The following is a 24,940-nucleotide window of genomic DNA, read 5'->3' as shown; positions in this document are numbered from 1 at the left end:
GCTTTGTAGGTCTACGTGACATCGCCCACACCCACGTGACGTCGTAATCCACGTAGCTTCGAGTGGCCTCGGGCACTCGGATACACAGCACTGGCAATGAATTCATACGAAAAACAGCAGAAAATACAGCAGAGGGAGTGGGCAGTGGTGAGTGTATGGTAGTGTGGTGGCAAGGAGTGTGCGTGAGTGTATGGCAGGGCGGGCATCTGGCCATTCCTCCTCCTCCTCCACCCACAAACACGTGGAGAAGCTCACACTGGATGCAGAAATCACCACAAAACTCACCTCTGGCTTGCTGAAACAGCTGTGCTGAGCTGAACAACAACAGCAACATACAAGTGACGCTGAACACGTGACTTGAGAAACAGGGGGGGAAACTGTAGCGTGGAGTCACTGGGATGCCACGTACAATTCTCGAAGAAATTCGGCAAATTTCGGCTGGATCCTGCTAGTACCTGTGTCTGGATGCTCAAAAGTGCAGACACAACATCAGGATAACTCGTTGAGAGACGGATGCTTCTTGTGTAGGGTGATGAAGTGAAGATGACTTCATACCTCTTCCTCCTTCTCTCCAGGCAAACACAACTGCTGTGGAGCACCGCTGTCACCATTTATAATGGGCTTGTTTGGGTGTCTGGTAGCGGGTTGTGAATGATAAACTTCTTCGGAGGCTTCTTAGTTTATTGAAAACTGGTGGTGGGTTACACAGGCTTGTGTGTTTGTGCCCATGGCCTGGGCAGGGCCATGCCCACGAGAGAGAGCTGGGAGTACTTGTGTCTTGATGCCAGGCCGCTGTGTGAGTGAGAGCGAGGCAAGTCTGGGCATACTGAAGTGGAAAGGCCTAGGTGGCAGCACCAGCATAGCGCGAAATATGAACTAAGCTGGCAGACAGCATGGGCTGTCTGTGCAGACAGTACAGGCTGTCTACATACCATCCAACTTACGACCTGCTCAAAATACGAACACTCAACTTACAACCGTTTTTTTTATGCCAAATTTCTGTGAAATAAACAACTGTTTGTGTTGTACACAGTATCCTAAACCTTACACCCAACATCTTGCTCCTGGGGGATTTCAACTTAAGGCACCTAAAATGGAGGAATATAGCAAATAATATTGTTGCAGAAATAACACCAGGAGGCAGCTCTGATGAAAACTCACACTCACACGAGCTTTTAAATCTCTGCACAAAATTCAATTTAAACCAGCAAATAATAGAGCCTACTAGACTGGAGAATACACTAGACCTCATCTTCACTAACAATGATGATCTGATAAGAAATGTCACCATATCAAAAACAATATACAGTGGACCCCCGCATAGCGAACTTAATCCGTGCAAGAGGGCTGGTCGTTATGCGAAATGTTCGCTATGTGAATGAATTTTCCCCATAAGAAATAATGGAAATAAAATTAATCCGTGCAAGACACCCAAAAGTATGAAAAAAATTTTTTTTTACCACAAAAAAATGTTAATTTTAGTACACACAAACTGAAAAAGGCATGCACAATTACATGACACTTACTTTTATTGAAGATCTGGTGATGATTGATGGGATGGGAGGAGGGGAGAGAGTGTGTTAGTGTTTAGAAGGGGAATCCCCTTCCATTAAGACTTGAGGAGGCAAGTCCTTTTCTGGGGTTACTTCCCTTCTTCTTTTAATGCCACTAGGACCAGCTTCAGAGTCACTGGACTTCTTTCGCACAACATATCTGTCCATAGTGGCCTGTACCTCTCGTTCCTTTATGATTTGTCTAAAGTGGTTCACAACACTGTCATTGTAACAGTCACCAGCACGGCTTGCAATAGCTGTGTGAGGGTGATTTTCATCAAAAAAGGTTTGCACTTCAAGCCATTTTGCACACATTTCCTTAATCTTTGAAGTAGGCAATTCCTTCAATTTCTCTCTCCCCTCCTTTGAACCAGTTTCCCCAGGTCTGGCCTCTTGCTCTTGAAGTTGATCTATCAGCTCATCAGTGGTTAGTTCTTCATTGTCCTCCTCCACCAACTCTTCCACATCCTCCCCACTAACCTCCAACCCCAAGGACTTCCCCAATGCCACAATTGATTCCTCAACTGGTATACTCCTCTCAGGGTTAGCCTCAAACCCTTCAAAATCCCTTTTGTCTACACATTCTGGCCACAGTTTCTTCCAAGCAGAGTTCAAGGTTCTCTTAGTCACTCCCTCCCAAGCCTTACCTATAAGGTTTACACAATTGAGGATATTAAAGTGATCCTTCCAAAACTCTTTTAGAGTCAATCGAGTGTCTGTGGTCACTTCAAAGCACTTTTGAAACAGAGCTTTTGTGTACAGTTTCTTGAAGTTGGAAATGACCTGCTGGTCCATGGGCTGCAGGAGAGGAGTGGTATTAGGAGGCAAAAACTTCACCTTAATGAAGCTCATGTCCCCATAAAGTCGCTCTGCCACGTCTGTAGGATGACCAGGGGCATTGTCTAACACCAGGAGGCACTTAAGGTCTAATTTCTTTTCAGTTAGGTAATCTTTCACATTGGGGGCAAATGCATGGTGTAACCAGTTATAGAAAAATTCCCTAGTGACCCATGCCTTACTGTTTGCCCTCCACAGCACACACAAATTATCCTTGAGGACATTCTTTTGCCTGAACGCTCTGGGAGTTTCAGAGTGATACACTAATAAAGGCTTAACTTTGCAATCACCACTAGCATTGGCACACATCAACAAAGTAAGCCTGTCTTTCATAGGCTTATGTCCTGGGAGTGCCTTTTCCTCCTGAGTAATGTAGGTCCTGCTTGGCATTTTCTTCCAGAACAGGCCTGTTTCATCACAATTAAACACTTGTTCAGGTTTCAGTCCTTCAGTTTCTATGTACTCCTTGAATTCATGCACATATTTTTCAGCCGCTTTGTGGTCCGAACTGGCAGCCTCACCATGCCATATCACACTATGTATGCCACTACGCTTCTTAAATCTCTCAAACCAACCTTTGCTGGCCTTAAATTCACTCACATCATCACTAGTTGCAGGCCTTTTTTTAATTAAATCCTCATGCAACTTCCTAGCCTTTTCACATATGATCGCTTGAGAGACGCTATCTCCTGCTAGCTGTTTTTCATTTATCCACACCAATAAGAGTCTCTCAACATCTTCCATCACTTGCGATCTTTGTTTCGAAAACACAGTTAAACCTTTGGCAAGAACAGCTTCCTTGATTGCCGTTTTCTTGCCCACAATAGAAGAGATGGTTGATTTGGGTTTCTTGTACAACCTGACCAGGTCGGTGATACACACTCCACTTTCATACTTATCAATGATCTCTTTCTTCATTTCAATAGGAATCCTAACCCTTATTGCTGTAGGGTTGGAACTAGAAGCTTTCTTGGGGCCCATGGTCACTTATTTTCCAGAAACAGCACCGAAAACACTGTAATAATACGAAATATTCCGAGTGTATGCTTGGATGTTACCGCGGAGGCTGGCTGGTAAACAATGGCACAGGCGGCACATGTGAGGCTGGCTGAGGGCGCACATTGGACGCGTCTCGGACGAAGGCCACTGAGCGGGTTTTTGTCCACTATGCGGGGCAAAATTTTAGCGATCAAAGCGTCCGCTATGCGGATTGTCCGCTATGCAAGGCGTCCGTTATGCGGGGGTCCACTGTACTCAGATCACAACATAATTGAGGTTCAGACATGTATGCGCGGAGCCCCAGACCGACATAATGAAATTAGTCACGAGGGAGCATTCACCAAATTCAACTTCAATAACAAAAACATAAAGTGGGACCAAGTAAACCAAGTCCTAACCGATATAAGCTGGGAAGATATACTAACCCTTTGAGGGTCGACAGGCCCTCTCCGAAACTCGTTCTCAGGGTCGGCCAAATTTAAAAAAAAAAAAAAATTATTTTCTCTTATGAAAAGATAGAGAATCTTTTCCCGATCATAAAGACACCAAAAGTTTGAAATTTGATAGAAAACTTACGGAATTATGCTCTCGCAAAGTTAGCGGTCTCGGTGATGTTTACGCATCGGCGATTTTGCCCACTTTGAGCCCCATTTTCGGCCAATTTCACTGTACTAGTCGACAAAAAACATGAATATTTCGCTAGAACTCCATTTTTTCTATCGAATGGGTGCAAGAAACCACTCATTTATGAAATTCAACTATCCAGTACAGTGGTCAGAATTTAGCAATTTTGCCAATTTCACACAAATTTCAAAAGATGCCAATTTCCGAATAGGGTCCAGAATAAACAAGAAAGACATTCCTGGCACTAAAATGACATTTCCTCTAGTCATTAGTCATGTCTCAAGGCCCCTCTTATATTCTTTTGCTTTCCACTTTGAATTTTTATTTTCACAAAAAATATAAGATTTACTGTTATGCAGACTACTGCATTAGTGTAAAAAATGGTATAAATATTATTGGTGCACTTGTGAAAGAATATTAGACTCACCAGTTGACGTGTATTGCACGCTTGGCACGATTTGTTTACTTTTGAAGTTTGGTAAAAATCGAACATTTCTGCTACTTTGAGCTCAATTTCAAGGCACCTTTCTTTGTAAAACCAGTCAAAATTATCTCAATTTCTGTAATATGTCTTCCATTCTATAAAATGAGACCAAGAAAACTAGAATACAACAATAAATACCATACGAAAATACACTGCAAAGTCGCTGATTTATTAAAAAAAAAATGGTCAAAGTTTTTTTTTCTCATTATGCACTGTGTGCTGCAGGATTTTTTTTAGACTGTGCACACTGACCACATAGACCCATTCTTTCATATGAAGGCCTACCAGCTTTCTCCCACTAGATTTGAGGCCGCTAGAATTTATGAGTACTAGTACGTCAAAAACCCCTACTCGTAAGACGTACTAGTACGACGAAAACCCTCAAAGGGCTAAGCAACACAGACCCCAACTTATGCCTAGAACAGATTAACTTGGTGGCACTCGATGTATGCACAAGGCTTATTCCACTAAGAAAAAGGAGGAGTAGATGTAAAATAGAAAGAGACAGGCGCTCCCTTTACAGGGGACGGAAAAGAATAACAGAGCGGCTAAAAGAGGTCAATATATCTGAAATGCGTAGGGAGACACTGGTCAGAGAAATAGCAAACATCAAACTTAAGCTAAAGGAATCTTATAGGAGTCAGGAATCGCGGGAAGAACTAAAAGCCATAAATGAAATCGAAAGAAACCCAAAGTATTTCTTCTCCTATGCCAAATCAAAGTCGAGAACAACATCCAGTATTGGGCCCTTACTTAAACAAGATGGGTCCTACACAGATGACAGCAAGGAAATGAGTGAGCTACTCAAGTCCCAATATGACTCAGTTTTTAGCAAGCCACTAACCAGACTGAGAGTCGAAGATCAAAATGAATTTTTTATGAGAGAGCCACAGAATTTGGTTAACACAAGCCTATCTGATGTTATCCTGACGCCAAATGACTTCGAACAGGCGATAAATGACATGCCCATGCACTCTGCCCCAGGGCCAGACTCATGGAACTCCGTGTTCATCAAGAACTGCAAGAAGCCCCTATCACGAGCCTTTACCATCCTATGGAGAGGGAGCATGGACACGGGGGTCGTCCCACAGTTACTAAAAACAACAGACATAGCCCCACTACACAAAGGGGGCAGTAAAGCAACAGCAAAGAACTACAGACCGATAGCACTAACATCCCATATCATAAAAATCTTTGAAAGGGTCCTAAGAAGCAAGATCACCACCCATCTAGAAACACATCAGTTACACAACCCAGGGCAACATGGGTTTAGAACAGGTCGCTCCTGTCTGTCTCAACTATTGGATCACTACGACAAGGTCCTTGATGCACTAGAAGACAAAAAGAAAGCGGATGTAATATATACAGACTTTGCAAAAGTCTTCGACAAGTGTGACCATGGCGTAATAGCGCACAAAATGCGTGCTAAAGGAATAACAGGAAAAGTTGGTCGATGGATCTATAATTTCCTCACTAACAGAACACAGAGAGTAGTAGTCAACAGAGTAAAGTCTGAGGCAGCCACGGTGAAAAGCTCTGTTCCACAAGGCACAGTACTCGTTCCCATCTTGTTCCTCATCCTCATATCTGACATAGACAAGGATGTCAGCCACAGCACCGTGTCTTCCTTTGCAGATGACACCCGAATCTGCATGACAGTGTCTTCCATTGCAGACACTGCAAGGCTCCAGGCGGACATCAACCAAATCTTTCAGTGGGCTGCAGAAAACAATATGAAGTTCAACGATGAGAAATTTCAATTACTCAGATATGGTAAACACGAGGAAATTAAATCTTCATCAGAGTACAAAACAAATTCTGGCCACAAAATAGAGCGTAACACCAACGTCAAAGACCTGGGAGTGATCATGTCGGAGGATCTCACCTTCAAGGACCATAACATTGTATCAATCGCATCTGCTAGAAAAATGACAGGATGGATAATGAGAACCTTCAAAACTAGGGATGCCAAGCCCATGATGACACTCTTCAGGTCACTTGTTCTATCTAGGCTGGAATATTGCTGCACACTAACAGCACCTTTCAAGGCAGGTGAAATTGCTGACCTAGAAAATGTACAGAGAACCTTCACGGCACGCATAACGGAGATAAAGCACCTCAATTACTGGGAGCGCTTGAAGTTCCTGAACCTGTATTCCCTGGAATGCAGGCGGGAGAGATACATGATTATATACACCTGGAAAATCCTAGAGGGACTAGTACCGAACTTGCACACGAAAATCACTCACTACGAAAGCAAAAGACTTGGCAGACGATGCAACATCCCCCCAATGAAAAGCAGGGGTGTCACTAGCACGTTAAGAGACCATACAATTAGTGTCAGGGGCTCGAGACTGTTCAACTGCCTCCCAGCATACATAAGGGGGATTACCAACAGACCCCTGGCAGTCTTCAAGCTGGCACTGGACAAGCACCTAAAGTCGGTTCCTGATCAGCTGGGCTGTGGCTCATACGTTGGTTTGCGTGCAGCCAGCAGTAACAGCCTGGTTGATCAGGCTCTGATCCACCAGGAGGCCTGGTCACAGACCGGGCCGTGGGGGCGCTGACCCCCGGAACTCTCTCCAGGTAAACTAACAGCGTAAAAAGTAAAGTAAAAAATGAAATAACAAAATAAAACAATAAAATAAAGTCATTACAAAAATGTGATGTTGATATTCAGTAGTAAGGTTCGACTTACGACTGGTTGGTCGGAACCAAGCTCGGTCGTAAGTCGGATGGTATCTGTATATGGGTGATACAACTTACGATATACTACACAAGTATATTACATAGGAATTCAGTAACCCTACTGACACTATCATTCCTACTCATAAAACTATGTATGGAATTTCCTTTCACTACATTGATAGATTTAAATTTTTTCCTTTCAAACCACCCTCAGACAAAAGTACTCGTTCTTTCTAACAGTACTGTGACTCTTTTGCATCTTTAACTCCATCTGTATCCTCATGTTCCAAGCCTTTCCCTTTCAAATAGTCTGTCTCCTCCCTGTCAAGGCTTCTGCAAATCTTGTAATTTATAATCATATCTTTTCTGTTTCTCTTTCTTTCCAGTGTTACATATGTACCTACTTGTGTTTATGTAGATTGAGCTTTCATTCTACTGCAGTGTATGTGTTCATACTCCTAATGTTCTTTTTTTTATAATATGAGTTTTTATATTTTTGTTTTGTAAGTCTAGAGCTGTTATCCTTTTTCAGTTTATTTCATTGCCTGACCCTAGCAATATCTTTATTGGTAATTTACAGAGTATCATGATCCACAATGCCACCCATAACAGTCATCTAAAGACACAGTTGCCTGTTTACTTCTAGGTGCAAGGAGGCTTGCCTGTACATCTCACCCTGTATAGGATGCCATCTGCAGTAATCACCTAATACAGTGCTTGGGTACATACTTAATGCTAGGTAACAGGGGTGGCAGGCACAAGACTTACATATACATCTCACCCTTCCAAAGATAGGACCCACAAACCTTGACTAACTCTTAGGTACATATTCAGTACTCACTAAATAGGATCAGTGAGTGTAAGGAGACATGCTTGTACAGTACAGGAGGGGCCCTGCTTATACAACAGGCTAAGTTCCAGGCTACTGCTGTAAAACGAAAGTAGCCTGATAACATGTTTACACTATCGTATATTAAGTGAACAGTAGAGCTAAGAGTAAAAAATGCATATACAGTACACACATACTTACCTTAAAATATTTTCATTTTTGGCTTATAGTGAGTGGTGAATATATTTATTATAGGAAGTCTGAATAAATGAAGAATGAGTATAGTTGAAAACACATGCATTAGTGAAACACTGTAAAGTGAAGCACTGTAAAACTGGGCCCATCTGTATTTTATATTAAGTATAATCATGGTAAGTAATTACTTTTTAATACTGTATTTTATATTTTTATATTAGAGCAGAAGTGTTCCTTAAATAAATTCTTGCCTTTAATTTCATAGATAAAGACCCAGGACAATATAAAGGAGCTAAAGCATGGTGTGGCTGCAGCTGCTTTCATTGATAGCAACAACATAAACCCACGATACAATGCAAAAGTTGTCAAGGACAAAATAAAAGAGCTCAATCCCAAACCATTTAGAAACAAAATCTTTTTCCAACAAAAGATACTTGATATTCCTGAAGCCTACCAAGAGGAATATTACGAATATGATGAAGATGCAGATGAAGAAGGAAAGTTTAAAGGGAGGAACAGAAATGTAGATGATAATAATGCTATTGAAGAGGAAGATGAAGCAGGTGCTGTCAAGGATAATATTGCATTGGAGGATATTGGTGGTGAAGCCTTCAAGAAGAGAAAAGGTAAAAGAAAACACAAGAAACCTGCAAAAACCAAGAAAGATGTAGAGAACGATGGTAAAATATTATTGAGAGTAAACAGACAAGTTAAGATAGACAACAACATGGCAGAAAACCATGATTTTGAGACTGGGGCTCGAGGGCAGGCAGTTGTGCACAATGAAGTTAGTGCTGTGCGTGACCTGCCAGATTTGGAAGGTAATGTGGAAGCCATTGAAAAAATTATGTCTGACCGGAGGTCAAGAGTTAAAGAAGTGTGTGGAAGGTATGGTTTAGGACCCAATGCTACCCATAAGAAACCAAGAATCAAACATCCACCAACACCTAACCATGAAGTCTTCTACATAGACAGGTGAGTACAAGAACCATTCTTTTGATCACTGCTCAGAATTCCAGGTGATCTTTGATTTTACTTTAATGAAATTTACTTTTTTTTCTCATATATCTTTTGATAATGTACAGTTTGTTCATCTGCAACCTCGAGTCATTACCATTAATAAATTACTAAATGCAGAATTACACTGCAACCTAACCCTTAACTACTTGTATCCCAGTCATATTCTTCCAGTTGTACAATGAACAAGCTGTGTGATTAGTATACAATGTGTGGCTGTTGTATTGAAGCTTAGGCCATTAATGTCACAACCAAAAGGACCAAGTTTTGTACATGCTAATTCTGTTCACTTAGCACTAAATAGGTACAGTACTGTACCTGAGAGTTAGTCAACTGTTGTGGGTTGTATCCTGCAGAAGAGGAGTTAAAGAACCTCAGTGGAAATGAGCCATACTGTTTGGCTATATTAGGTTACCTAGGTTAACAATTTGAAGAAAGTTTTTGTTTCCTTCATTATAAACCTAATAAACCTCATTGCTTAGTTGATAATGATAAAAGTATCCATTATGAAAGGTCAATGAAGTTAGTGGCTAATGACAAATATTTTTGTTACAGGATTTGTGTTTGAGATGAATTTGCCTAGTATGAGCAGATAGGCCTGCTGCAGTGTTCTCTATTCTTATGTTCTTATGCTCTTCCTTCATGTACATTGAGCCAGATATACATTCATAGCCATTTTTCATGGCATAATTACCACAGCTGCATTCCCAGACTATCTTTTTTGTTCCTGTTATGAAAATTGATAGTTTAATCTCCATAATTGGTCCCACTGTCAATATTACAGGGATATATATTTAAAAGACTGTAGCATGAAATGCATACAGTATTTTGTATCTACTACTGTGTTATACTGTGACACCTCTATTTAGCTGACTAATAGGTAAAAGGGTGTCCATTATTACCAGTTATTAATTAAATCTGGATAAGATTGTTTTCCAAGACTGAAACAATAATGGTCACTTCCAAACTTTGTCTATTAAACCAGAAATCAATTTACCCAGTGGACCATAATAATAACAGACAATTTTAGACACCCGCCATGAATTTTATCCATAAAATCTGAAATTCGTTAAATCGGAATTGACTAAATTGAGGTTTTACCATACGTTGCTTGGAGACTGCAGTGTTTATTCTAGCTTACATAAAGCAAAAGCAATTAATTTAATTGCAAGTTACCTGTGTCTGCCCATAAGATACATATATGCAGTACCTGCTCTGTAATCTATTTTCCATATTAATATGTATACTGGTTTCCATTAGTTTGTATGGCTTTGATACATATCTTGTGTACTGAATGTTATGCCTCAACATCTGCAGACCTGATCTACTAGCATGGTGCCCCATATACAAGGCAGCATCAACATCTTGGCTTTACAACTTCCTCACTCTAGCCAGTCTTTCCGAGTCATATGTACGCAACACCAAGGAGCAAGTATCACATGTAGCCAGAAGGATATGGCCTCCCCTTGAATATGAGGATGCAAAACAGGTGACGTTACAGCTAGATTCAGATCACATTACATGCAATACAGTACAAACACAATAGTTTATTTATAAATATATTTTACATAGGTACAGATCATGAGGTGCTTAAGGTAAATCTTATGCTAACAGTTATTATTGCTTCTTGCCTTTTGTTCTATGCATAACATAATTTGTTGTCCTGTCTGTCCAATCACTGTCTTTTTATCTTTTGTATAGCTGAATATTACAGTACTGTATTATAAATTTAAAATATTCTTGCTCATACATTACTAACAGTATAAGTGTTTTTTATAATGGGTCTTCCTGTCATTACATTTTCCCTCTCATAAACCATAGCCTGTTTTCACATCTATATAATTTATTAGTAATAAGTTGTTTTAATTGTAGTTTCCAAAAAAATTTAAGCACAAATTAGAAATAAATTATGAGAAAGGAGTAGCACTATATACTGCACTTCAAGCAATAACTCAGTAACAAAGATGCATATTATAGCAATAGTTGACCAGTAACTTATCAGTTAGAGCCTTTGGCTTACAGCTAAAATAATCTTTGATTCCTGGGCTGCACAAGATGTATGGACCAGTATCTTTACCTGCTGCCCCTGTTGACCTAGGAGTAAATAGGGACATGAGTGTTAGTTAACTTTTATGGATCACAGCCCAGTACATGGGGAAGTCCCCTTATACCTGCTTCCCATGTTCATATAGCAGTACATAAGTATCTGGGTGTTAGTCAACTTTTGTTGGTCATATCTGTGGTGTGGGAATAGTATACCTTGCACAGCATTTGACTTTAAAATGATCTGGAGTAACAGCTCTTAGCCTGCATAGTTAACTGTGTAAAAAAAAAAGAAAAAAAGGAGATATGGATATTCATTGTCACGTATACATTCTTCATGGAATGACTTAATGCATTCAAGGATATGATGAGTGTAATAACTGAAGAGATCACATGAGTACAGTAAGCGAGATCAAACTTAATTTATCATTCCTGTAAAAAAGTTGTAAATACACCTCTTGTGTAAAATCCATCATAGGTAGGCAGAATGGCAGATATTATTATAATTGGTATAAATTAAGGCAGAAAATTAATAGATCTTGTCAGCATCTTGGGACAAGGTCATTTTTGTAGCATGTATGTGATGAGCATAAGGTAACAAAACTACTACTTCTGACAAAGGGTATAAGAAAAATGGATAAATAAGATTGGGGCCAGAATAGGGCAGAAATTTTGGTCTATCACACCTGGATGATAAGAAATTCTTCTCTGGTTTCTTTTAAGAAATTCTTCTTTTTGGTTTCTTTTAAGAAACCAGAATGAAGAATTTCTTTTCATATGGGTATGATAGACCAAATTAATTCTATTAATTTTCTGCCTGAATTTATACTAATTATAATAATCTCTGCCATTCTGTTGTGCTGACCTCACATCTGTGAGACTGGCAGAATATTTGCACAGTTCTTCATCTTGTACTCATTATATACTGTGTTATTTTTCTGTTATAATCATGTAAAGTAAAAGAACACAAGTGCAACTAATGTGACATTTTATTTTGGCAACATTTCGCTCTTCAGGAGCTTTTTCAAGCTGTTACAAACAATACATGGACAATACAGTGGACCCCCGCTTTACTATCACCTCCCAATGCGACCAATTATGTAAGTGTATTTATGTAAGTGCGTTTGTACGTGTATGTTTGGGGGTCTGAAATGGACTAATCTACTTCACAATATTCCTTGTGGGAACAAATTCGTTCAGTACTGGCACCTGAACGTACTTCTGGAATGAATAATATCGTAAACCGGGGGTCCACTGTACATGAGAAATGCAAAACAAGTAAGGGTCATACATCATTTGGAGACAAGTAAGTTTTTTAAGTTTGATCTGAGGAATGGGAAGGTAACTTTAATTCTTCAGATCAAGAGCCCTTCACCAGCTTTAAGTACATCCCTTACATGGTCCTGTCTCTGTATAGTATATACATGTATGGTATGGTGTATTTAGATAGCTAGGCTAAAGGATGAATATCTAAAAGGCTGATACAGGGGTATGTTTAAGTAGTGTACTGAACTTTTATTAGTACAGTGGTACCTTGGGATACGAACTTATTTCGTTCCAGAAGGCTGTTCGAGTGCTGATACCAAAAGAATTTTTTCCGATAAGGAATAATGTAAATTAGATTAATCTATTTCAGACTCCCAAAAATACACTTACAAAAGCACTTACATAAATACACTTACATAATTGTTCGCGGTTTAAGCTGTTCGTATCCCGAGGTACCACTGTACGTATGTTCTGTATAATCGAGTTCATATCTTAATGTATGATGTACAGTATGTTTATGCATAATATGTAATCACTTGTTTTTCTGCTGCAGGCTTTCAAAGTGTGTCTGAAGTTCATGATAGTGCGCCACCCCTTTGAACGATTAGTATCTGCTTTCCGAGATAAGCTTGAAAACATAAATATTGGCAAGGAAAATGGTGTTGAGCACTTCTATCTCAAGTTTGGTCGGAAAATTGTGGCCAAATATCGTCCAGCTGGCCAGGGACCCCCTGCAAATCGTTACTCGCAGGATATGGATGATCCAAGCTTACCGGCTCCCAGTGGCATTGAGCCTACTTTTTCTGAATTTATAAAATATTTAATTGATACAGATCTAATTTATTATGCAGACGATCACTGGATGCCGTATTACCTTCACTGTACGCCATGTCTGGTTGATTATGAAGTTATTGCTAAATTTGAAACCCTGGACAGAGACCAGAATTATATCATACATAAAAGTCATCTGGAGAAGAAGATCAAACCATCATGGAAACATCTGACTAAAGGAAAGAAAACTTCAGACATGGTTCAGAAATACTTTGCCACCATAACCAAAACAGAACTGATGAAGTTGTATGAAAAATACAAACTTGACTTTGAGCTATTTGATTATTCTGTTGATGAATACCTGGATTATGTTCGACAATCATAGCACCAAACATGACTGTTAATTGTTATCTGTGTGGGGGAAGAATACTGCAGATGCTGTACGCTTATAAATATAATCCCGTGGGAAAATATTTTAATAAATTGCTTTTTATTTATCCACATTGTTTAAATAGCTATAAATAACTGTAGCCTTGATATTGATGGCAGAATTGAAACATTATATACCCACTTTAAGATATAGCTTTTCATACATCGTTATTTCTCATTGTTTGCATTCAGATGGGAAGGAAGTGTTTCTGATGACTTTTATTTAATGCATTTTTGTATGGCACATCACAAAGATTAGTATAATAGCAATAATAATAATAATATTGCATTTTTATCATTCCTGAATGCCTGTTCTTTCAAGCCATAAATATAAGAAATATACACATGTATAGGTGATTACACATATACTCAAGGCCAGGAGCTGTGACTTGGCCCCTGCAACCACAAGTAGGTAAGTACACACATACAAATGTGAGGCCAGGAGCTAAGACTTGACCCCTGCAACCCCAAATATAGTGTGTACACACACATGGGGCCAGGAACTAAGACTCGACCCCTGTAACCACATGTATAGGTGAGCCCATGAACATAATCTTTGTGAGGAAGTGGTGAAGGCAGGCTCCATACATAGTTTTAAGAGCAGGTACAATAAGGCCCATGGGACTAAGAGGGAGTGAATTTGAAGAGTGACAAGTTAGAGGCAGGGCCAGGCTCTGAGAATCTAACCCTGCACCCACAAATAGGTGTGTATGTATACAGACACACAACATGCCATGTGTCTGTCAAAAAGTCCTTGACAACTGGTAACTAACTACCTAAAACACACACACACAAAAGCTAAACCCAAATATGCTAGAGCATGGAAAAGGAACAGAAGGCAAAAAATGCAGGAAAACAAGAAGTTGAGCTAAAGAGCCAGAAACAAGTATGAATGGATAAGAAAAGAGGCTCAGTATATATCAACACAGGGCAAATGCCAAAGGTGTGGAATACAGTAAATGAAGTCCCAATTTTTTAGAGAGGAGACAGACAGGTAGTGTTAAATTACGCACCAGTGTCACTGACGTGTGTAAAGTGATGGAGAAGATTATCAGAAGAGTGGTGGAGCACCTAGAGTGGGAAAAACCTGCCACAAACCTAATGGAGTTCTACAACAAGGTAACAGAAGTAAGGCAGAGGGGATAGAGAGAGATGGGTAGACTGCATTTTCTTGGGTTTATGTGATGTGTGGAGTTCCACAGGGATCAGTGCCAGAACTAGTGCTATTTTTTGTATTCATGAATGACATAACAAATTACAGTCAAAAGTGTTAGTGTTTGCAGATGATGTGAAACTAATGAGGAGAATACAAGCAGATGCAGACATGGAAAGACTACGGATGGATCTGTATAGGATGCAGGTCTGGTCTGAGAGTGAGTGCAAAGTTATGAAGTTTGGGGAAGGGCAAAGAAGACTGCAAACAGAGTATAACCTTGAGGGAAAGGGGGCAAAGGCTGCAAATTTTACTGAATAAGGGCCCTGGGGTATTATACCAAGCATATCACCTTAGGTGCACATCGCCCAAATAACTGCTGCAGCAAGTGCATTTCTAGCTAGTCTAAGAATAGCTTTTTGATTTAATAACAATAATAATATCTTTATTTTCTACAAGCACATGTACAAGGTATACAGTCCTAGCTGACATCAATGACATACTACTGTATAGAAAGCCCCTTGTTATGCAGAGCATTTCAGGCATATTAGGTCAGTTTTGTCCCAGGATGTGACCCATACCAGTCGACTAACACCCAGATACCCACTTTACTGATAGGTGAACATGGACAACCGGTGTAAGGAAACAAGCCCAGTGTTTCTACCCTCGCCAGGAATCAAACCTGGACCCTCACCATGTGGATTATAATTATAATCATGGGGGAGCGCTAAGCCCGTAGGATTATACAGCACCTGTGAGGGGACGGAAGGCATTCAGGCTCAATTCAGGGAACTGGAGCACAGATCCAATTCCCTATATCAAGAGCCCATCACAAGCGTCAAGGAACCTCCCTTAAGGCGTCTCACCGTGTGAAGCGAGAGCTTTTGCCACTAGGCCATGGGCCTGTATGTCAGTCTCATATTGGAGTACGCAGCACCAGTATATAACCAACACCTGGTCAAGTATGTCAAATTGGAGAAAGAGAAGAGGGCAATGAGACTAGTCCTGGAGCTAAGGGAATGTCCAATGAGAAGTTAAGGGGAACTCAATCTGATGACATCGGAAGACAGGAAGACTAGGGAGGATATGATAACAACGTTCAAAATACTGAAAGGACCTGACAGGATGAATAGGGACAGATTGTTGGAGAGACAGGAAACAAAAACAAGAGGGGACTTTTGGAAATTGAAAACTCAGACGAGTCATAGGGATATTAGTATTTCTTCAGCCTTAGAGTAGTCAGGAAGTGGAACAATCTGGAGAGTTAAGTGGTAGAGGCAGGATGAGGAGGCACTATAAGGCTCTCTAAGCCAAGAGTAAACTTAGTAGCTACCAGCAAAGAGGCGGGGTCAGGTGCTGTGACTCGATCCCTGTAACCACATATGGTGAGTACACACACACACGCGCGACTTACGCTAAGGCCCTATTAGTCCATCAAGCTGGGCCGAGGAATGAAGGGGAAGAGCAGTTTAGAGCAGGAATAGCTGTAAGGGAGGGGGGAGAAGGCAGAGAGGGGGACAGGTCCCATGCAGAGGCACGACCATGCCACCAAGAGCTACAAGAAAATAAAAGGGAGACAATGGCCATGTACAAATGGGACCCAGAGACACTGTGGGAAAAGCAATGGGAGGAGGAGAGGAAGAAGTCAGTGTTTATTCATGGGCTTCAGGAGAGCATGGGGAGGACACATAATGAAAGACGGCAGGAAGAAAAACGGGAGATTGAAAACGTCGTCAAAGAAATAGGCAAGGAGGACATGATGAGAGTAATAGAGCAATGGTCGACATACTGGCTGAAGTGGCCAGAAGGGCTCATATGAGCAGGGCAAAACTGCTGATAATGGGTGATTTCAACCACAAGGAAATCAAGTGGTAGAACCTTAAGCCACATGGGGGCCTAGAAACGTGGAAGGCTAAGATGATGGAGGTGGTACTGGAAAACCTCATATACCAACATGTAAAGGACACTACCAGAGAGAGGAGAGGATGAACTGGCAAGACTGGACCTGGTATTCACCTTGAGTAGTGCAGATATTGAGGACAACGCATATGAAAGACCCCTCGGGGCCAGTGATCACATGGCTCTGAGCTTCGAATATGTAGTAGAGTTACAAGTGGAGAGTCAAACAGGAAGGGCAGGACGAATGAAGCCAAACTACAAAAGAGGGGACTATACGGGCATGAAGAATTTCCTGCACGGGGAAGTCAGCAAATGATGGAATATGTGACAATAATATGCAAGGAGGCTGAGGAGAGGTTTGTACACAAGGGTAATATAAATAATGGGAAAGCCAGAATGAGCCATTGGTTCACCCAAAGGTGTAGAGAGGCCAAAACCAAGTGTGATAGAGAATGGAAGAAGTATAGAAGGCAAAGGACCCAGGAGAATAAAGAAAGAAGTCTTAGAGCCAGAAATTAATATGGACAGGTAAGAAGGGAGGCCCAGCGGCAATGTGAAAATGACAGCAGCGAAAGCTAAATCTGACCCAAAGCTGTTGTACAGCCACATCAGGAGGAAAACAACAGTCAAGGACCAGGTAATCAGGCTGAGGAAGGAAGGAGGGGAGATCACAAGAAATGACTGCAAAGTATGCGAGGAGCTCAACATGAGATTCAAAGAAGTGTTCACAGAGGAGACAGAAGGGACTCCAGAAAGACGGAGAGGTAGGGTACACCATCAAGTGTTGGACACAATACATACAACCGAGGAAGAAGTGAAGAGGCTGCTAAGCGAGCTAGATATCTCAAAGGTAGTGGGGCCGGATAACATCACTCCATGCGTCCTGAGAGCGGGAGCAGAGGTGCTATGTGTACCACTAACAACAATCTTCAATGCATCTATCGAAACAGGGAGACTACCTGAGGTATGGAAGACAGCAAATGTAGTCCCAATTTTTGAAAACGGAGATAGACATGAAGCATTAAACTACTGACCAGTGCCACTAACATGTATAGTATGCAAAGTCATGGAGAAGATTATCATGAGAAGAGTGGTGGAGCACCTAGAAAGGAATGAGCCTATCAACGACAACCAATAAGGTTTCAGGGATGGGAAATCCTGTGTCACAAACCCTGCAGCAAAAGCTGGAGAACCAGGCAGGGATAACAGGGAAGGCACTGCAATGGATCAGGGAATACCTGTCAGGAAGACAACAGCAAGTCATGCTACGTGAGGAGGTGTCAGTGGGCGCCTGTGATGAGCAGGGTTCCACAGGGGTCAGTCCTAGGACCGGTGCTGTTTCTGGTATTTGTGAACGACATGATGGAAGGAATAGACTCTGAAGTGTCCTTGTTTGCAGACGATGTGAAGTTGATGAGAAGAATCCAATCGGACGAGGACCAGGCAGAACTACAAAGGGATCTGGACAGGCTGCAGACCTGGTCCATCAACTGACTCCTGGAGTTCAACCCCACCAAGTGCAAAGTCATGAAGATTGGGGAAGAGCAAAGAAGACTGCAGACGGAGTACAGTCTAGGGGGCCAGAGACTACAAACCTCACTCAAGGAAAAAGATCTTGGGGTGTGTATAACACCGGGCACATCTGAGGCGCACATCAACCAATTAATTGCTGCAGCATACGGGCGCCTAGCAAACCTACGAACAGCATTCTGACATCTTAAGAAGGAATCGTTCAGGACCCTGTACATTGTGTACGTCAGGCCCATATTGGAGTATGCAGCACCATTTTGGAACCAACACCTAGCCAAGCACGTAAAGAAACTAGAGAAAGTGCAAAGGTTTGCAACAAGACTAGTCCCATAGCTAAGGAGTATGTCCTACGAGGAGAGGTTAAGGGCAATCAACCTAACGATACTGGAGGACAGGAAAGATAGGGAAGACATGATAACAACATGTAAAATACTGCGAGGAGTCGACAAGGTGGACAGACAGGATGTTCCAGAGATGGGACACAACAACAACGGGACACAGTTGGAAGCTGAAGACACAGATGAATCCCAGAGATGTTAAGAAGTATTTCTTCAGTGTTCAGTCACAGAGTAGTCAGGAAGTGGAAGAGTTTGGGAAACGATGTAGTGAAGGCAGGATTTATGGAAAATTTTCTAGGGTGCTTACCTGTATGTACCTCAACATTATATACATACCAGTAATCTCATTGGGAGACAATCATATTGTTTACCGTAGTCACCCCGTGTAGACATGTGAGAAAACTTAACCACCCCTGGTCGCACCAAGTGGTCCCCTCGACCTCACAATCTTATCCATATCTATCCGAGACCAGTATGGATTGGGTAGCACCCACAAGTACGGTGCTACTAATTAATTGTGGACTGTATAGATTATATTAGTTTAGCTGAATGAAGGGGAGGGGGGTAGGATACACCTGGATACATCCGTCAAGGAAAACATTTGTACATAATCCCACTACTTACCAGATGTTCTCTGGTGGTCACTTGATGTAGCTGGATCACTCGTAACCTATCTAATTACAACATACCACTACTGGCCAGTCTAAGGTTGCTATAACTAGAAGGGTTACTTAACTGTGGGTGATTGATATTCCTCATTTCTTGATTCACCATCTCATTTTCGATGTCCTGCTACACCGACACGATTCTCATTCCAGCAGGACGAGGTATCCGCTGGTTTGTCCTGCTTTAGACGTCGTGACTCAAGGAGTTTCCCTTTCCTCGTCTCGTTAACAACGAGGTCTAGCGTGTTCACTCGGAGCAAACGACTTATTTCACTTCACATATTCTCTTAACTTAGCGTTATTATCCTTAATTACATTACAATTCACAAGACGATTTAATGACTCAAATTATTATACACATTAGAGATCACTCCATTAAGATCTGAGACCGATGAGTGATGATTAAACCAAGGGTAATTTTCCCGGGGCTCAGTCCAGGACGACGCGTCAGTCACCCCCGGTCCTACCCGTAATCACCTTTTACCACTCTATTATCGTGGTCCCGTAAATCACGTTCCCTCACTCTCCACTAGGAACAGTCACGACACTTCCTATTACGAAATGAGGCCTATATTAATCCTTAGGCCGCCGTGAATGCCAATTTCGTGGTACCATGCCTTTTCCGCTTCCTCTCCACCTTCAAAACAAACCCGCCACACCCCCCCGCACATCCGCGCATGCGCAAAGGGAGCTCTTGGTTCTACTCTTATTTTCAAATACATTTTTGACCCATATAGACACATTAAACACCTATTAGGCACTATAGTTTCGGAAAATTAAAAAATTTTCCACACTGCGGCCGGGCGGAGGTCGTTGCTAGACGACTTACATAATGTGGAGTACAATTTTTTCCATCTTCACTGGCCACCCATATTTATTGAACTCTCAAAATGGACTAATTGGTGTTCCATTCTCTCAGGGGCATAAGCCTATGCTCCCTGGATTAAGTTATTGGGCATACTGGAATTTTGAGACTTTACCAATAACAAGTCTCTCAGTATCCCAAGTCAGCCCCAGCACATTACTGCATATAGGCACCAACTCCATGGCCATCCATATTTATTGAACCCTCAAAATGGACTAATTAGTGTTCTATTCTCTCAGGGGCATAAGCCTATGCTCCCTGGATTAATTTATTGGGCATACTGGAATTTTGAGACTTTAACAATAACAAGTCTCTCAGTATCCCAAGTCAGCCCCAGCACATTACTGCATACAGGCACCAACTCCATGGCCATCTATATTTATTGATCCCTCAAAATGGACTAATTAGTGTTCCATTCTCTCAGGGGCATAAGCCTATGCTCCCTGGATTAATTTATTGGGCATACTGGAATTTTGAGACTTTAACAATAACAAGTCTCTCAGTATCCCAAGTCAGTCCCAGCACATTTCTTCATTATTTCATTAACCCCTTCACATATCCTCATTAGTTCCTCTTCAGTTGACGTCACACCCGGAAATTGTCCACATAAGATTATTTACCCAATTACTTCGCTCAGTGGACCGCCTGTGCACTTAAGGTGTGCATTTATCGTCGCCTGAAGTAAGAACAATTTATTATTTAACTGCTTATTAATTATATCATTATAAGCAGTCAACAATTTTGGTGTCTTGCTCAGTTCGCAGAGCTGGGTCCTTTAACTGTCCATACGCCATCCTATAATTAGTAGGTAATTCTGGACGGTCAAGCTTCCACGGAAGTCGCACCCAGTAATGTCCAGATTCACATTTAACATCCTTCAGGTATTGTTCCTGAGTAAAGGAATCATTTGGACTTTCCTCATTTACATTAATCCCTATGCTGTCCAGCTCCCACAAATTAGACTGGTTCAACATCATTCTCGATAGAAGAATACTTGTACTGGGTTGACCTTTCATGAGTAAGACACCGTGACCGTATTCACTACTTCCTCTAGTCATTATTACTAGGCGGTAGTCTGCCATATATTACATGGCCCGTACCAGTGTTGAGGAGAGTGACGCCGTATGGTTTTGGATTTATGCCCTTTATCCTGAATTTTTACATCCAACACCGGCAAGGCTACCTCAGCTAGGCCATCATTATTGCCATTAGCTGCAACCTTTACATCAGTCACTGTAGTGTCAGGGTTATTAACATTATCATTATTGTCACCATTATTATAAGAATCACATACAACCCTGCACATAACTGTATGGTGCTTTCCCTTGTTGCATTGATAGCAACTGTTCAATTTGGTATGACAATCCTTTACATTATGATTGTCTAGACATCTGATAAATCTGTCAAGTTCTTTCATTCTTTCCACTTTAATATCCCATGAATTACAGGCATTACAATTTTTAGTGAAATGAGTACCCTGGCAGAAGAGGCAGTCTCTCTTTTCCTTGCCTGACCTCTTATTAACTGGGTTACACTTACTGAGGTACTTATTCCTCTTACCTTGATGTGAGGAACCACTATTACTGATTCCTGACTTGATATGTGCCTATTTAACTCTTAACTATGATTATTACCACTGGGATTATTTTTCCCTTTTGAGGCTTGACAGATACTTCAGAGTCATTATGTGTTATATCCTTAGAACTGTTTGGCTGACTGGTCTGCAATTGAACAATTAATTCCTGCCGACCTAGTCTGATTTCCTCCAGACCGTACTATGGAGGTTTTGGCAAACACACCCTTTGCATTAATAGGTTGATCAACTGCCTGGCTTACACCCTTTAATTTATTCAAAGCCTTGCTTTTACAAGACAGTTTTTCTTCCAATTCGTAATGTTGATTAATTAAAACATTCATTTCCATTCCATCTGCACAATTCTCTAGCAGATCTCTTTCACAGTCTTTGAACCACAATTTGTACCAATCAAATCTACTCTCTAAAGCATCTAAATATAACTTTAATTCATTAGGGTTCACGGTTCTTTGATTCACTAAATCAAATGCCTTCGTCACATGGCTTTTAATAGCCTGTAATGATGCTTTCATTACTCTAAAATTCACGGACTTGTCAGCCACATTAACTCCATTAGATCCAGTCATGGTTAGAGAATTATTAATCACTGATTATACAACTTAAGTAGGCGCCTTATAAGAGTAATTCTTGCACTTTACTCTTGTATAAATCCTAGCCACACATGTGCTAGCAATTAATTGGGCTAATTGTCATCCATCACACGATCGATTAAACTTGTGCACCCTACACCCACTTCCTTCAATCAGTCACTTAATTATTAAGTAATTAATTCAATTAATTTTTTCACTGATTGCATCCGTTTTCGAAGGACCAACGGGCAGATATGGAAAATTTTCTAGGGTGCTTACCTGTATGTACCTCAACATTATATACATACCAGTAATCTCATTGGGAGACAATCATATTGTTTACCGTAGTCACCCCGTGTAGACATGTGAGAAAACTTAACCACCCCTGGTCGCACCAAGTGGTCCCCTCGACCTCACAATCTTATCCATATCTATCCGAGACCAGTATGGATTGGGTAGCACCCACAAGTACGGTGCTACTAATTAATTGTGGACTGTATAGATTATATTAGTTTAGCTGAATGAAGGGGAGGGGGGTAGGATACACCTGGATACATCCGTCAAGGAAAACATTTGTACATAATCCCACTACTTACCAGATGTTCTCTGGTGGTCACTTGATGTAGCTGGATCACTCGTAACCTATCTAATTACAACATACCACTACTGGCCAGTCTAAGGTTGCTATAACTAGAAGGGTTACTTAACTGTGGGTGATTGATATTCCTCATTTCTTGATTCACCATCTCATTTTCGATGTCCTGCTACACCGACACGATTCTCATTCCAGCAGGACGAGGTATCCGCTGGTTTGTCCTGCTTTAGACGTCGTGACTCAAGGAGTTTCCCTTTCCTCGTCTCGTTAACAACGAGGTCTAGCGTGTTCACTCGGAGCAAACGACTTATTTCACTTCACATATTCTCTTAACTTAGCGTTATTATCCTTAATTACATTACAATTCACAAGACGATTTAATGACTCAAATTATTATACACATTAGAGATCACTCCATTAAGATCTGAGACCGATGAGTGATGATTAAACCAAGGGTAATTTTCCCGGGGCTCAGTCCAGGACGACGCGTCAGTCACCCCCGGTCCTACCCGTAATCACCTTTTACCACTCTATTATCGTGGTCCCGTAAATCACGTTCCCTCACTCTCCACTAGGAACAGTCACGACACTTCCTATTACGAAATGAGGCCTATATTAATCCTTAGGCCGCCGTGAATGCCAATTTCGTGGTACCATGCCTTTTCCGCTTCCTCTCCACCTTCAAAACAAACCCGCCACACCCCCCCGCACATCCGCGCATGCGCAAAGGGAGCTCTTGGTTCTACTCTTATTTTCAAATACATTTTTGACCCATATAGACACATTAAACACCTATTAGGCACTATAGTTTCGGAAAATTAAAAAATTTTCCACAGGATTCATACATAGCTTTAAGAAGAGGTATGATAAAGCTCATAGAGCAGGAAGAGTGACCCAGTAGCGGCCAGTGAAGAGGCAGGGCCAGGAGCTGTGAATCGACCCCTGCAACTACAACTAGGTGAGTACACACAATCTCTCTCTCTCTCTCTCTCTCTCTCTCTCTCTCTCTCTCTCTCTCTCTCTCTCTCTCTCTCTCTCTCTCTCTCTCTCTCTCTCTCTCTCTCTCTCTCTCTCTCTCTCTCAAGGACCAGGTAATTACAAACAGTTAACTACACACTTTTGTAAAACTCACTTAATGTTGTACACATCAAAATATAAATAATCACCGGACTCAGCCGAGCAGCTGTTTCACTTATTGGCCGAAATTTAATGTATCAGTCTGCTAACACTTACGTAAATTTAACTTAAATAAAGAGTATGATTTCCTATCTTATCTTACTTATCTTTGGGGTGTCCCGTAGCTCGATCAGTAGCGCACTCAGCTCACACACTGAGGTCCGGAGTTCGAATCTCCGGTACGGCTGGATAACATTAGGGACGTGTTTCCATAAGACACCTGCTGTCCATGTTCACCCATATGTATAAAATGGATACCTGAGTGCTAGTCGACTGGTGTGGGTCGCATTCTGGGACAAAACTGACTTAATTTGCCCGAAATGCTCAGTATAACAAGTGACTTTCTATGTAGTAGTATGTCATTGATGTCATCTACGACTGTATACCTTGTACATGTACTTGTAGAAATGAAGATATTATTATTATTATTATTATTATTATTATTATTATTATTGTGGAAAATACTGTATATTTTCCGGAAATACGGTAATTTATAGGTAAATAGATGCCCTATATTGTATTTAATAAAAGTGTATTTTTAAAAAAAGTAGTCGCCATTTTGTTTGAATTGAATAACACGTTGTGAATAATGGGAAGAATTTTTCGTGCTCTGGAGGTTAAAATTGGGCTGACACCTCTCAAATAGGAGGCGAAATTGTTGGATGTGCATTCCTGCATAATTTGAGAATCAGGCGACAGGACAGGACAACTCCAGGAACCTCAGATAAGCTGTCTAAATTATGTTTAATTTCTGGCCAGTAAATTCTTCATAAATGTGGGCAAAAGGGGGGTCCTGTACATGACACATTAATCTCCAGTCA

At 41.1% G+C, this 24,940-nt stretch overlaps 1 protein-coding gene across 7 annotated transcripts in view; it reads left to right on the top strand.

Moving 5' to 3' along the window:
- The window catches only part of LOC128700012 (carbohydrate sulfotransferase 11), a 37,114-nt gene extending 23,325 nt beyond the window's left edge, over positions 1-13,789 (top strand). For all 7 annotated transcript variants that reach the window (XM_053792904.2, XM_053792903.2, XM_053792905.2 and 4 more), the window contains 3 exons: positions 8,475-9,184; positions 10,544-10,715; positions 13,089-13,789. In XM_053792904.2, coding sequence (XP_053648879.2) covers positions 8,475-9,184; positions 10,544-10,715; positions 13,089-13,691 — 1,485 coding nt within the window. In that variant the 3' untranslated portion in view covers positions 13,692-13,789. The remainder of the gene's footprint in view (positions 1-8,474; positions 9,185-10,543; positions 10,716-13,088) is intronic.
- The last annotated feature ends 11,151 nt before the right edge of the window (positions 13,790-24,940 follow it).

Source organism: Cherax quadricarinatus, chromosome 64 (genome assembly GCF_038502225.1).
Source record: "Cherax quadricarinatus isolate ZL_2023a chromosome 64, ASM3850222v1, whole genome shotgun sequence".
Classification (NCBI taxonomy): Eukaryota; Metazoa; Arthropoda; class Malacostraca; order Decapoda; family Parastacidae; genus Cherax; species Cherax quadricarinatus.
This window is presented reverse-complemented; position numbering and strand designations above follow the sequence as displayed.